The 13,704-nt window shown below is 36.2% G+C and overlaps 1 protein-coding gene across 1 annotated transcript; it reads left to right on the forward strand.

Annotated features, from left to right (window-relative positions):
• The first annotated feature begins 1,582 nt into the window (after nucleotides 1–1,582).
• Nucleotides 1,583–4,857, forward strand: LOC138337838 (uncharacterized). Its single transcript, XM_069288271.1, has 6 exons — nucleotides 1,583–1,878; nucleotides 2,400–2,604; nucleotides 2,797–3,060; nucleotides 3,364–3,585; nucleotides 4,667–4,732; nucleotides 4,816–4,857. Exons 1-6 carry the CDS (start codon nucleotides 1,583–1,585, stop codon nucleotides 4,855–4,857), a joined length of 1,095 nt encoding a protein of 364 aa, XP_069144372.1.
• The last annotated feature ends 8,847 nt before the right edge of the window (nucleotides 4,858–13,704 follow it).

Below are 13,704 nucleotides of genomic sequence, written 5' to 3' on the forward strand. Positions count from 1 at the left end.
GGGCTCATGACTTCTTAAGTTGTAATCCTACAAAGTTCTTTGGGTCAAGGCCCCAGGATCACCCGCAAGAGTTTATTCGTCAGATGCAACGTACATTGAGGATAATCAAGGCTTCGGAGACCGAGTCTGTTGAGTTTGTTACGTATCGTTTGCGGGATGTAGCTATTAATTGGTATGAGTGTTAGGAGTTATCAAGCGGTGAGGGTGCTCCTCCAGCGGTATGGGATGAATGAATTTGTGGAGGCTTTCCAGGGCAATTTCCTACCTATAGAGATGAAGCGAGCTAGAGTCGATAGATTCTTGCATTTGAAGCAAAATGGCAGGAGCGTTCGAGAGTATAGCCTCGAGTTTAATTCATTGGCTAGGCATGCGCCTACTATTGTGGCTGATATGGCAAATAGGGTATATCGTTACGTGTTGGGTTTGGATCTTATCTGATTGACGATTGTATGGCAGTGACTCTTCAGCCAGGTATGGACATTGCTCGGGTGCAGGCATATGCACAAGGGGTAGAGGATAAGCACCGAGGACGTCTACCAGATAGAGATTATAATAGAGGCCAGCATAAGAGGTCTAGATTAGCAGGTTATCCTGACGAGTTTCGAAGCGGGCAGTCTCAGCAGCATGTTAGATTTTCTTCCAGCCAGCACAGAGTGCACCCCCACATTTTATGGGTAGGGGTTTCGATCGTATGGTATATTGGGAAGCTGGTTAGAGCTCTAGGGCGTCAGGGTTACTGATGGGCAGGGCTTTGAGCCAGTCAAGGCCACCTTTGCCTCGGTGTTCTCGCTATGGTAGGTCCAATCCTGGGGAATGTCATTGGGCTACAGGTGCGTGTTTTTCTTGTGGATATCAGGGCCATACTATGAGGGAGTGTCACCTTAGAGGTAGTGCAGGTGGTATGGCACAACCTACTGGGTCCGTTGCTGGTTCATCTTCTTCTGTTGCTATGTGCCCTACGGGGCAGGGTATTCAGGCGCCAGAAGGTCGTGGTAGAGGACGTGGTGGAGCTTCCAGTTCTAGCGGTCCCCTGAACCGTATATATGCTTTGACTAATGGGCAGGATCAGGAGGCGTCACCTTATGTGATCATAGGTATATCATCACTATTCTCCTGAAGTGTGTATGCATTGCAAGACCCAGGTTCCACCTTAATATATCTCCCTTTGTTGCTAGTAGGATGGGAATAGAGTCTGAGTTTATAGAACCATTTGATGTAGCTACACCTGTAGAAGAATTTGTCATAGCTACGGGAGTATATAAGAATTGTTCAATAGTTATATATAGTCATCGTACCGTAGCAAGTCTAATAGAGTTAAAAATGATTGAGTTTGATATTATCATGGGCATGGATTGGTTGGCTGCTTGTTATGCTAATGTTGATTATAGAGGAAAGATAGTTCGATTTCAATTTCCAGGGGAACCGATTATAAAGTGGAAGGGGAGTACAGTATCGCCGAAAGGTAAGTTCATTTCATACCTTGAGGCCAGGAAGATGGTTAGAAAAGGCTATATTTACCATTTAATTCGGGTGCATGACATAAAGGCAGAGGCACCGACTCTTTAATCATTCCCAGTAGTTAATGAATTTTCTCGATGTATTCCCCGAGAAAGTTCCAGGCGTTCCTCCAGAACGAGAGATAGAGTTTACTATAGATGTACTGCCAGATACCAAGCCTATATCGATACCTCCTTATAGAATGAGACCTACTGAGTTGAAAGAATTGAAAGAGCAATTGAGGGATTTGCTAGAAAAGGGCTTCATCAGGCCTAGTACGTCACCATGGGGAGCACCGATACTGTTTGTGAGGAAGAATAATGGGTCGCTGTGGATGTGTATTGATTATAGGCAGTTGAACAAAGTAACAATAAAGAACAGGTATCTCCTCCCAAGGATTGACGATCTATTTGACTAGTTGAAGGGTGCAAAGTGTTTTTTAAAGATAGACTTGCGGTCAGGTTATCATTAGGTGCGGGTAAGGGAGGGAGATATTCCAGAGACGGCATTCCGGACCCGATACGGTCATTATGAGTTTAGAGTGCTGTCTTTTGGGCTGACTAACGCTCCAGCAGTGTTTATGGATTTAATGAATCGAGTATTTAAAACATTCTTTGATATGTTTGTTATTGTATTTATAGACGATATTCTGGTCTATTCACGTTCAGAAGAGGAGCATGCAGACCATTTAAGGACGGTACTTAGGGTGCTTCAGCAGAAAAAATTGTATGCTAAATTTTCTAAGTGCGATGTCTGGTTGACTTTAGTGGCATTCTTGGGGCATATTATTAAAGCTGATGGTATTCGGGTAGACACGCAGAAGATTGAGGCGGTAAAGACTTGGACCAGACCTACGACACCTACTGAGGTATGCAGATTTCTGGGGTTAGCACATATTACAGGAGATTTGTAGAAAAGTTTGCCTCAATTTCAGCTCCTTTGACAATGCTAACTCAAAAGGCAGCCAAGTTCCAGTGTACTGATGCTTGTGAGCGAAGCTTCCAGCTATTGAAAGACAAATTGACTACTGCTCCAGTCCTTACTCTTCCAGAGGGACGAGACGGCTATGTTATTTATTGTGATGCTTCGGGTGTTGGGCTAGGATGTGTATTGATGCAGCATGGCAAAGTTATAGCCTATGCCTCCCGACAGCTTAGGAAGCATGAAAAGAACTATCCTACTCACGATCTGGAGTTAGCGGTCGTGGTTCATGCCTTGAAGATATGGAGACATTATTTATATGGTGTCCATGTGGACATCTATACAGATCATAAGAGTCTCCTATATAACTTTAAACAGAAGGAGCTGAACTTACGACAGAGGTGGTGGTTAGAGTTGCTAAAGGATTATGATGTTGATATTTTATATCATCCAGGGAAAGTGAATGTTGTAGCAGATTTTCTTAGCCGTAATTCCATGGATAGCTTGATAGATGTACAACCAAAAAGGAGGGATATGGTTTGGGATATTCAGCGGCTATCCAGCTTTGGAGTCTGTCTGGCTAATTCAAAAGATAGTGGAGTTTCTATTCGAGAGGTTGTTGAGTCCTCAATCATAGATGAGGTAAAGAGACACCAATACAAAGACCCTATTCTGGCACAGTATAGAGATGCAGCTCTTCAAAAGGAAAAGACCCCATTTAAGGTTACACTTGATGGAGTGTTACGATATTAAGGCAGATTGTGTGTACCTGATATTGCGGGGCTACGACGGCAGGTTATGGGAGAGGCACACTCTGCCCGTTATTCTATTCACCCAGGGTCAACAAAAATGTATCATGACGTCAGATGCTTATATTGGTGGGATGGCATGAAACAGGACATAGCAGAATTTGTTGCTTAGTGATCGAATTCTCAACGAGTCAAGATCGAACATCAAAAGCCTGGTGGATTATCACAGGAGATAGAGATCTCGACTTGGAAATGGGAGATTATTAATATGGACTTCATTACAGGATTACCTCGCACTCAACGGAAGTATGACTCTGTCTGGGATATTGTAGATAGGCTGAAGAAATTGGCCCATTTTCTTCCAGTCAGGACTACTTATTCGCCTGAAGATTATGCGAGGTTATATGTCCGGGAGATAGTGAGACTTCATGGGGTTCCCACGTCCATTATATCAGGCAGAGGAGCTCAATTTACAGCCAACTTTTGGAGATCATTTCAGAAGGGATTGGGGATACAGGTGAACCTTAGCACAGTATTTCACCCTCAGACTGATTTGTAGGTTGAGCGTACTATTCAGACATTAGAAGATATGTTGTAGGCCTGTGTTATTGAATCCAAAGGTAGCTTGGATGACCAGTTTCCACTCATTGAGTTTGCCTATAATAATCGCTACCATTCTAGTATCTAGATGGCACCGTACGAGGCCTTATATGGGAGGAAGTGCAGATCACCTATTGGTTGGTTTGATGTTGGCGAGACTATGATAATGGGCCCAAATGTGATTCACCAAGCTGTTGACTAGGTGAAGCTTATTCAAGAAAGATTATTAGCAGCCCAGAGTCGTCAAGAGTCATATATAGATAATCGGCGTCGAGATTTGGCGTTTCAGATTGGTGACTGGGTATTCCTGAAGGTATCACCCATGAGGGGTGTGATGAGATTTGGCAGGAAGGGGAAACTCAGTCCGAGATACTTTTGGCCTTATCAGATTGTTCGTAGGATAGGCAAGGTTGCATATGAGTTGGATCGACCATCTGATTTGGAGGCGGTACATCCATTCTTCCATGTATCGATGCTACGTAAATGTATTAGTGATCCTTATAGAGTATTCCCCGTAGATGATGTTCAGGTAACAGAGGAGTTGTCATATGAGGAGAAACCCGTAGCTATACTTGATTGCCGGGTTAGAAGGTTATGTACTAAGGATGTGGCTTCCCTCAAAGTGTTGTGGCAAAATAATAATAGGGAGGAGATGACTTGGGAAGCGGAAGACGAAATGAAGAATAAGTATCCTTACTTGTTCCCCGTACCTAAAAGTAATTCAATTCCGAGCTTGACTATATTGATTTATAAACGATATTATGTAGTAAGTTGTGACCCTGTGAGGCATCTGTAAGTTACGGAATGCAGGTTGATAGGTATAACTGTTAGAGAGACCTCGCTGGAATTTTTTTTTGTAAGACGCTAACTTAACATTTGATACATAACTTTTTGTGTAGTCTTTTGCTCGTCTATGGGTATGGCGGGACCCTGTCGAGTCGAGTTTCACTGCTGTACTCTTAGAGGTTTGTGGACATTATGTGGGTTGTATATATAATTTTTGGATAATGGTCTGGACATGGTTTGTTTGGGATGTCCGCTTGTACAGGGGCAACCTTGTCGGCTGCATACGTCATTGTGTATTGTGTAGTGTCAGCCTTGTCGGCTTACGTATGTTATTATGCTTTGGATAGTGGCGGCCTTGTCGGCTCGCCTATGTTGTTACAGTTGAATGGTTATGACTCCTTATGAGACAGGTCCTCTTTAATATATATGATGTTGGGGTTGGCTTGAATTGATTAAATTTCATATTGTCTTAGTTTCAGTTGGTTATACTTAGCAGGTTTGTATGTGGGTGTCCAAAACGGGCACTAGTCACGACCCATCGGGTTGGGTCGTGACAATATAACATCTAAAAAAAATATAGTTGATAGCATACAATACATGTTCATCCTGAATTAACAACTTTTTTCAATTTTTTTTATAAAATTGTCACTTTAAGTATTTAATTTTAAATTATAATTATTTTTCACTATGAAGAATAAACAAAATCTATATGACAATTCAAACAATTTACTTTTCTGTTATAGTGATAAATTATTAATACATTTTTTAATGAGTATGAAAGTTCAAAATGGAATAGGAGAATTAAATTAGAACACAAATAATTGAATACAAGATAAAGTTGTTGGTTTAGACAACTTTTAACTACACATAAAAAAGATATGGGCAAAAAGTTACTCATTTTGAGCTCTGTAATGCATTAACAGAGCATTATAGGAGCAATGTAACAGTTTTTAAAGTTGATTATTTAGGTAAAATTTAAAATTTAGTTTACGATAATGCATTATTTACTATGCAATTGTATTTCATCAATGATTTCACTTTTTTGAATTGATAGTTAGTATGTATTATACATAATATTTGTTGTACTTTATTTTATTTAGAATTTCGAATAAAATATAATTTTATTTTAACGAAAATTTTGAAAAGATCAAAATTTATATTATACTTATATTATATAGATTATAGGGTAATTATTTGCAATAAGAAAAAGAAATGATTTATATTATGAAATAAGAAAATAAAAATGAAATAGGAATAATAATATAATATTAAGGAAAGAGAAAAGATTCTGTTTAGAGAGTAAAATAGAGTATAAGGTTAGAGTTAATTGTCTGAAGAAATAGAGAACTCTATATTTGGAGAGTAAAATAAAGGATAGAGTTGGAGATGCCCTTACTTGTTTATCTTGTATTATATTGTGCATCCAAATTGAAAAATAAATATAATTTGAGTGATAGTATAAACAATCAACAACAAATTATTTATTACCGAATATCATAACAAATTGAAGGTTAATTTATCAAATACCAAATATCTAACCGAAATTTAAAATTTTAATATTTGGTATCATCTTTTAACTGCCAATTTCGTGTTAGTGAAGCCGAAATTTAAAAATCTCAAACTTCCATCCAAACACTGATTACAATATAACTTGCCAAAAGTTATAGGATTGACTAAAATGTTCACTGATTGCAATATAACATTTTGATTTCTCTTAAAATGTTCACTTGACTACTAAGTTACATATTTTTTATTAAATAGTTTATTACTCACTTAGAAATTGTATTTTATCTATAATTAAAATGTCGATAACTTTAATAATAAATTTTCTTTTATTTTAATAAACTTAAAATGAAAGTTTTATTTTGAGCTAAATAAGATGAATGTTTTATTTTTAAACTAAATAAGACGGTAGTAACATTTTTAAACATAAATAAGATAAAAGTTTTACTTTATGCTAAATAAGATGGACTTATTTTTAAGCTAAATAAGATGAAAATTTAATTTTTAAGTTAAATAAGATGAAAGTTTAAATTTTAAAATATACAACGCAATCATGGAAATGCACATCACACAAAAATATTTAAGATAAATAAGATGAAAATTTTATTTTAAAAATGAATAACTAATGCTTGGAAAGAAAATGCAAAAAAAAATTGAATTTTTATTATTATGTTTAAATATAATTAAGAAAAAACAGAGCAATATTTTTGAACACTCATAACCAAACAATTGATTTGCATTTTCAAAAGAAGTCATTTGACAATTTTTAAACCATCTTTTAAAATTATTTTGCTTCATGTAAATATTTTGAATTGTTATTTTTTTAGATCTATGTTTCACCAATATTGGAGGTAATGGGTACCTTAGTGAGCTACATAAGATTAACATTTTATTTTTAAGCTAAATAAGATAAAAAATTAATTTTTAAGCTATATAAGATGAAAGTTTAATTTTTAAAACATACGACGCAATCATGAAAATGCACAAACAAAAAAACATTTAAGCTAAATAAGATGGAAATTTTATTTTTAAGAATAAATAATTAACGCTTGCAAAGAAAATGTAAAAAAAAAACATAAATATGAGGGTGAGGGTACTTTGTAAACAAACAAGTTATCCTTAAAAATTAGTCAATGAACAATAGTTTGAAGGGAAAATTACGCGGCTAAGATAATGTATAGTGTTTAATTACTAATCATAACTATAGTTTGCTATAATTATACATTTATTACGCGGGTTGACTATGAATTTGTATATTTAGTCATGTTTGTATATGTATAATTCGCTAGAATATACAAATACATATGTATAAAATACAATTTTTAACCTACATAAATATTAAATTCACCTCTCTTCCACTCTCTGCCCTCTATCTCTCGCCTCTCTCCTCCCTCTCTTAATCTCGCTTGGCTCTCTCCTCCCTCTCCCAATCTCGCTTGTCATTTATACAAACGTATATGTATAATATATAGTTATATACAATTATATACATATAAAATTCACCTCTCTCCTACTGTCTGTCCTCTCTCGCTTGCCTTTCTCCTCTCTCTACCAGTCTCGCTCGCCTCTCTCCTCCCTCTCCCAATCTCTCTTACCATATATACAAATACATATGTATAATATACTATTATCTAACAAATATACATATATAATTCACCTTTCTCCCACTCTTTTCCCCTTCTCTCTCGCCTCTCTCCTCTCTCTCCCAGTCTCGCTCGCCGCTCTCCTCCATATAACATGTAGCTACAAATTGTAATTATCAAACTATAGCTAAGGAGAGTAATTAATCATTTTTAAGTGTCTATATGTGAAAGTTTCCCTAGTTTGAATATGACCAACCAAACAAACAATAAAAATTAATCTCAACAATTTTACTTGGAAAATTTATGACCAAACATGCCCATCATACTCATTAAAAAAATAAGCTAAAATAATAAGTTCCCTCCAATAAATTTTTGCCCCATTTATTTTATTTTTTCTATCTATTATATAGAAGAATGAAAGGTTAGGATGACCACAACTTAACTTAATTGTACATTATGCAATAAAAGTAGACAAACTTCTAATTTTGATATTAAAATAAAAAAGTGAAGGTAGTTTTGTCTTTTTTATGTCTTCCTACTTCTGGATTATACTTCATCTCTTATTCGGCCTTCCACCCCTCCTGAATCCCGATATCTATAGAAGTCCTCTTCTACTCTTTGCTTCCAAATTCAGCACAATACTATCAAAGAATTGAGTAGAAATTTTGAAGAAAAAAACCCAAGAGGCAAAAGGTAAGGTCAATCAACAGATCAAATCTTTATGTTCTTTTCATATTTTCCTAATATAATAAATATTATTGTTGATAATAGCATAAGTACACTATAACCAGGCTGATTTGTTTTCCTCAATTGAACATTGATGATTCATGTATTATGATATTGTTATAATGTTCTTATTTAACTCCTTCTCTTTCTCTTTTACGCTTCTTAGGTTGCATAGAGGTGAGAATTGATCTTTATATCCATCGATGTGTAAAGAAATCTAAATACTTAAAATTGGATCTTGATCTTATGATATTTAACAATTTTACAAGAAACTTATTTAATACTACATAATATACACATATTTTTAATTGTGGGGGAGGGAATGAAAGTTTCCCTGATACTTTTCTTTTTGGATTAGTCAACTATACATATAGAGATAGTTCAGGACTTTAAGGTCTCCATCCATTCTAAAATATTAGAAACCTTATTTTGGACTATATTTAAAACTTGAGATATGCAACTGAGCTAATAATTGGACAACGATTTGCATAGATCGTGTTCATGAAGAAACATGAGTACTTGAAGGAGTGATACTTCAAGAATTGCAGTGCAAATGTCTTAACTCTATAAATGCATGTAAAAAAGGAAAGTGTGTATGCATAGAATAGCCAGCCTTTAGCGAACCTCACATCATTTAGAGTCGCTCACATACACATCAAAGTTGAGTTTTACTATCCCCTTTCAGCTTGAGATAGGATATATTGCCAAAGTTGATATATAACATCAATTTGCCGAGTTAGATTGTAATATCCTAAAATGAACTAAGGTGAACTAGAGCTTCATAAATGTTTATTGAGTTATTTTGTGTTAAAATAAGTTATAATGATGTTCTTAGGCAGTGTGTGAATTTTGGTGAAGTTTGGAGGTCAAACGTCCATGACATTCGGAAGGTGTGCCATTGAAAGTGCTAGTGTGTATTCATGTATTTTAGTTCGTTCTACGTGTTCGTTTTAATCAAAATTGATATAGGATGTTCTTAAGACCTAGACGACTATGTATAGGGGTTTAACATCTGGGTACCACCCCACCTAGGACCCATGAGGGGCCCTAGAACAGGACCCCATCCATTTGGCAGGAGGCTTCAATGCAGTGACTAATGACGGCCCTGCAAGGCTAGACAAGGCTTGCACAAGTAAGAGACTAAGCCCCAATCGACGAACCCCATCAAAGAGGCGTCGATAGGGCAACGAACCGTTAGTGAGTTGGTGTGGTTTGGCCTGCCAAAAGCTGTCAAAATTTTGTTTTGACTTGGGGTGTTTGGTAAATTCACCCCAAGTCTTTTATGAACCTAGGATGACATTTTTAGGGTCTTTTAGGTATATTAAGAATGTTCAAACACCAAGTCCTAATTATAGACTTCATTTCCTAAAACCCAAAACCTTCTCTTAAGAAAGACTGTCCTAAAACTCCATAGAAGCTTGGAGGGCTGGTGATGGACGTGTTTCTTCATCAAAATCAGTGGGTTTCCTTCTCTTTGATATGCTTTATTAAGCTTGTTATGTGAAGTATGCTAGAGATAATATCTAAAGCAACCTTATGAATATGTGAAGTATGTAAAAGTGTGTAATATGATGAATGAAGATGTAAGCATGTTTAGAATGCTAATGTTATGAAAGTGATGATTTATGTGAAAGGTATCCTCAAATGTACACAGACACTCAAACATTGAATGAATGAAGTTCAAGAATGTGAATTAAAAGGGGAGTTTTGGGGTGAACACTCATTGTGAGTTGATATGAAGTGTTTGGTACCAACCTCACTATTCCGAAGGACATTCTGAGATAGGTTGGAGATCAAATACCCAATGTGAGTTGAAATGTGGTTTTCCAATTTGACCTTTAAGGATAAGTACCCTTCGTGAGTTCTAGTATGGTGCTAATTAGCTATCGCTTGACCTAAAGTAATGAATGTTTAATACTTCATGGGGGATTTATGCTTAGCACCAAGAGGATTTGAAGAAGGGGTGGGTGCACATTGTGTGTAAAAATGTTGTACCCAATATACCTCTTGATATGAGTACTCCTCGTGAGTAGAGAGTGAGTTACTTAGTAGCAATATCCTTATCCCTTAACAATGCGCCCGCATAGGTGTAGCTATTGGAAAAAACATGTAAAAGCTAAGAGAAAGACCCTCCCATAGGCAAGTAGGATCCTCATCCCATAAGGATAGTATCAGAATTTCATGTCTAGCTCTCATTGTCTATGTCAGTTAAAGCTATTCCCCCACAAAAGAATGAATAAACTAAGTCTCCTAAAAGAATGTACTACTTGGGGTAGGTGGTGGTATGGGACGCTATCTATCCATTGCACTAGGCAGACCTTCTAAAAGGGGAGTCTTCTTGGGTTTTATATGAAGTGTATGAACTAAGTCTCCTAAAAAAACGTACTACTTAAGGTAGGTGGTGGTATGAGACACTATCTATCCATTGCACTAAGTAGACCTTCCTAAAGGGAATTGTTTGTGTGTTCTATCATGTGTTATGAATGGAGTTATATGACTTAAGGTCTAATATTAATGAAGCAAGTTAAAGTTATGTTTTATGTAATGAAGTTATGAATGCCTAATGTAGAGTGCTTAATCCAAGGAAATCCTCAAGGAGCACTAAGTGGGAGTAGTAGTATGGGATGCTACTGTCACATTGCACTTACTGTAACTTACAAGTCTTATTGGAGAAGGGTACTTACATTCGGTCCTTAATGTATAAATGTCTTTCAAATGGATTTGTTTCCCAGACGAGGTTCGCCTATGGTTGGTAGTATAAGGATCGCTTTGGTGTGTCTTGAAGGGGGTGTATGGGTGGTCCCTTCTTTTCTTACCTTAGGGAGTCCTAGGATAATTGGGTTAGGGAAACATCAAAGGAAACTAGTTCACATTGCTTGGAATGAATTGTTCACTATAACATGTCACTGTTTTGCTGTGTTTCACTGTAAGGTTTTTTGGAGTTCAATGTAAAGTGAGTCCTGGTGCTTAAATTATGGAACTCATTTATTATGTGCTTGATGATGATTCTCATACTATTTTAATTCAATATTCATGAAGGTTTTACTTATTTGGCGTGAAAGCTTATTTTACTAAAATGTCTCTTTTCGCATGTTTTTGCATATGCCATACTTAGTACATTGTTTTATACAAACCCCATACTTTTCTATAATCTATAAGTACAGGTTGGAGTCAAGGAAGATTTAGAAGGCAAAGCTTGGGAATCTATACTCTCAAGACTAAGTATGTCCTCTTATATTCGAGGACACAGTTCTATTTCTTAGTTTCTATCATTAAGACTTATTATGTATTTTCATTTAATGTAAAGGGACGTGTCCCCGAGATTTTAATGTCGTGTCTCAAGTTTGCTTGTGAAGACGAGATCAATCCTTTGCTTTTATGAAAGATGTTTTCTTTATTAATTTATTCATGCTTTAATTCCGCACTACGTTTCATGTATTATGTAATAAATGATAGCGAAGGCTTGTACAAGACCATCAAAAAGTTAAGTACGCAATTATTTTCGACCTATGGGTGCTCCCTTTTCTAAGGGGTACTTTCGGGTTGTTACAGTTAAACGTTATTTTCCAATTTTAAGAATGTTAAGATTGCTGGCCACCAAATGACACATTTGAAGGTTGGTCTTAAGCAAGATTTGTAACTTTTTGTAGTGGTGCCATGACTAGGTTAGAAACACCTATCATTTATCTTTTGATTTACTTAGTGGTAACATGAACTTGTAGTATTTCAAATGTTATGACGGTTGCTTGGTTCCTTAGAAGACTTTATTGCACCTAGACATTGTATAGGTAATTTTGAATTTTTTGCAGTTCTTTTTTACTTTGAACTGTCAAAATTAGCAAACCTAAACAAACCAAATATTTTCTCATTAAATAGAGACTAGAAAAGATAGTAATGGTCTTGTGTGTACCTATAAGTTGACATCTTAAGATTATATTCTCTTATATATAATGTAACCTCGAATTTTTAATATTCTTAGGTTTCTTAAAATGCAAAAAGTTTGGTTGCGCTTCCATGGAAGATCGAAGAATAGGAAGTTGCGGAGATGAGGTATGAATCAATCCCCCAATCTCTCGATTTAGCTTACAACAATCTCTTATTTGACTTATTGATTATCTTATTTGGTTTTTCCAAGTGCCGACTTAACTTAAGAAGTCAATGTGATCAATTCTATATGATATATGGTAACAGAACTAACAATAAGTGTAAAGCACATCTATTAAAGCTTTGGTTTAGGTTCCACTACTTCTTTCACAAAAAATGTGACAAAACTTATTAAAATGAAAATAGACGATCATCGCATCAATACGTGGGGGAGAGTTTCATGTCCCGCCAATTCTCAATAAAATTTTACATCAGTATAGGGGAGGAAGAGCCTAAAGTTTTGGAGAGGTTTATAGAAAACTCTAGAAGCCCTTAGATATTTCAAGAATCCTTTGGAGAGTTCTAGAAGAAGGACTAGATATTTTCTAGGAAAGCTTTAGAATTCCCTAGAAAGTGTAGATAATTCTAGAAAGGGACCAAAGTGTAAATAATTTAGGGACTTGTAAAGTAATTATAAATTACACTTTCCCCCCTAGGTGTTAGTATAAATAGTGGTGCCACTCCTTTGTAAATCATCACTCAAGTTGTAAATCTTTCTTCCAATCAATACAAGCCTTCTTCCAAACTTCTCAAATATTTCTAAGTCATTCATTGCATTCTTTTTTCAATCTTAGTAATAAAGGCTTACTTGAGCTTACGAGATCTTCAAAAAATTGTGAGTAAGTTGTCAAGTGCTGCACAGAGCTTTTGCGAAAACTCTATGTCCGTGATACAAAGGACTGTAAATTGTTTTATGCACATGGGCAAGAACTACACTTCAAAGCATTGTCATACATAAGATAGAGAATACAATACTTTAAAATCGTGCTTTATGCTTCTTTCGGCCACCTTTCACGACCCAACCTGATAGGCCGTGATTAGTGCCCGTTTTGGACACCCACATACAAACCTGCTAAGTATGACCAACTTAAACTAAGACAATATGGAATTTAATCAAATCAAGCCAACCCCAACGTCATATATATATATAAGAGGACCAGTCTCATAAGGAGTCATAACCATTCAACCATAACAGCATACGCGAGCCGACAAGGCCGCCACTATTCAAAGCATAATGATGTACGCAGCCGACAAGGCTGCCCCTGTACAAGCGGACATCCCAAACAAACCATGTCCAGACCATTATCCAAAACATATATATACAACCCACATAATGTCCACAGACCTCTAAGAGTACATTAGTGAAACTCGACGGGACAGGGCCCCGCAATACCCATAGACGAGCAAAAGACTAC

Source organism: Solanum lycopersicum, chromosome 8 (assembly GCF_036512215.1).
Source record: "Solanum lycopersicum chromosome 8, SLM_r2.1".
Taxonomy (NCBI): Eukaryota; Viridiplantae; Streptophyta; class Magnoliopsida; order Solanales; family Solanaceae; genus Solanum; species Solanum lycopersicum.

Coding starts and splice junctions, on each gene's coding strand:
- LOC138337838 (XM_069288271.1), top strand. CDS start 1,583: ATGAATTTTCTCGATGTATTCCCCGAGAAAGTTCCAGGCGTTCCTCCA. Junction 2,605..2,796: donor CGGGTGTTGGGCTAGGATGT/GTATTGATGCAG, acceptor AACTTTAAACAG/AAGGAGCTGAACTTACGACA. Junction 3,061..3,363: donor AGTCCTCAATCATAGATGAG/GTAAAGAGACAC, acceptor CAACGAGTCAAG/ATCGAACATCAAAAGCCTGG.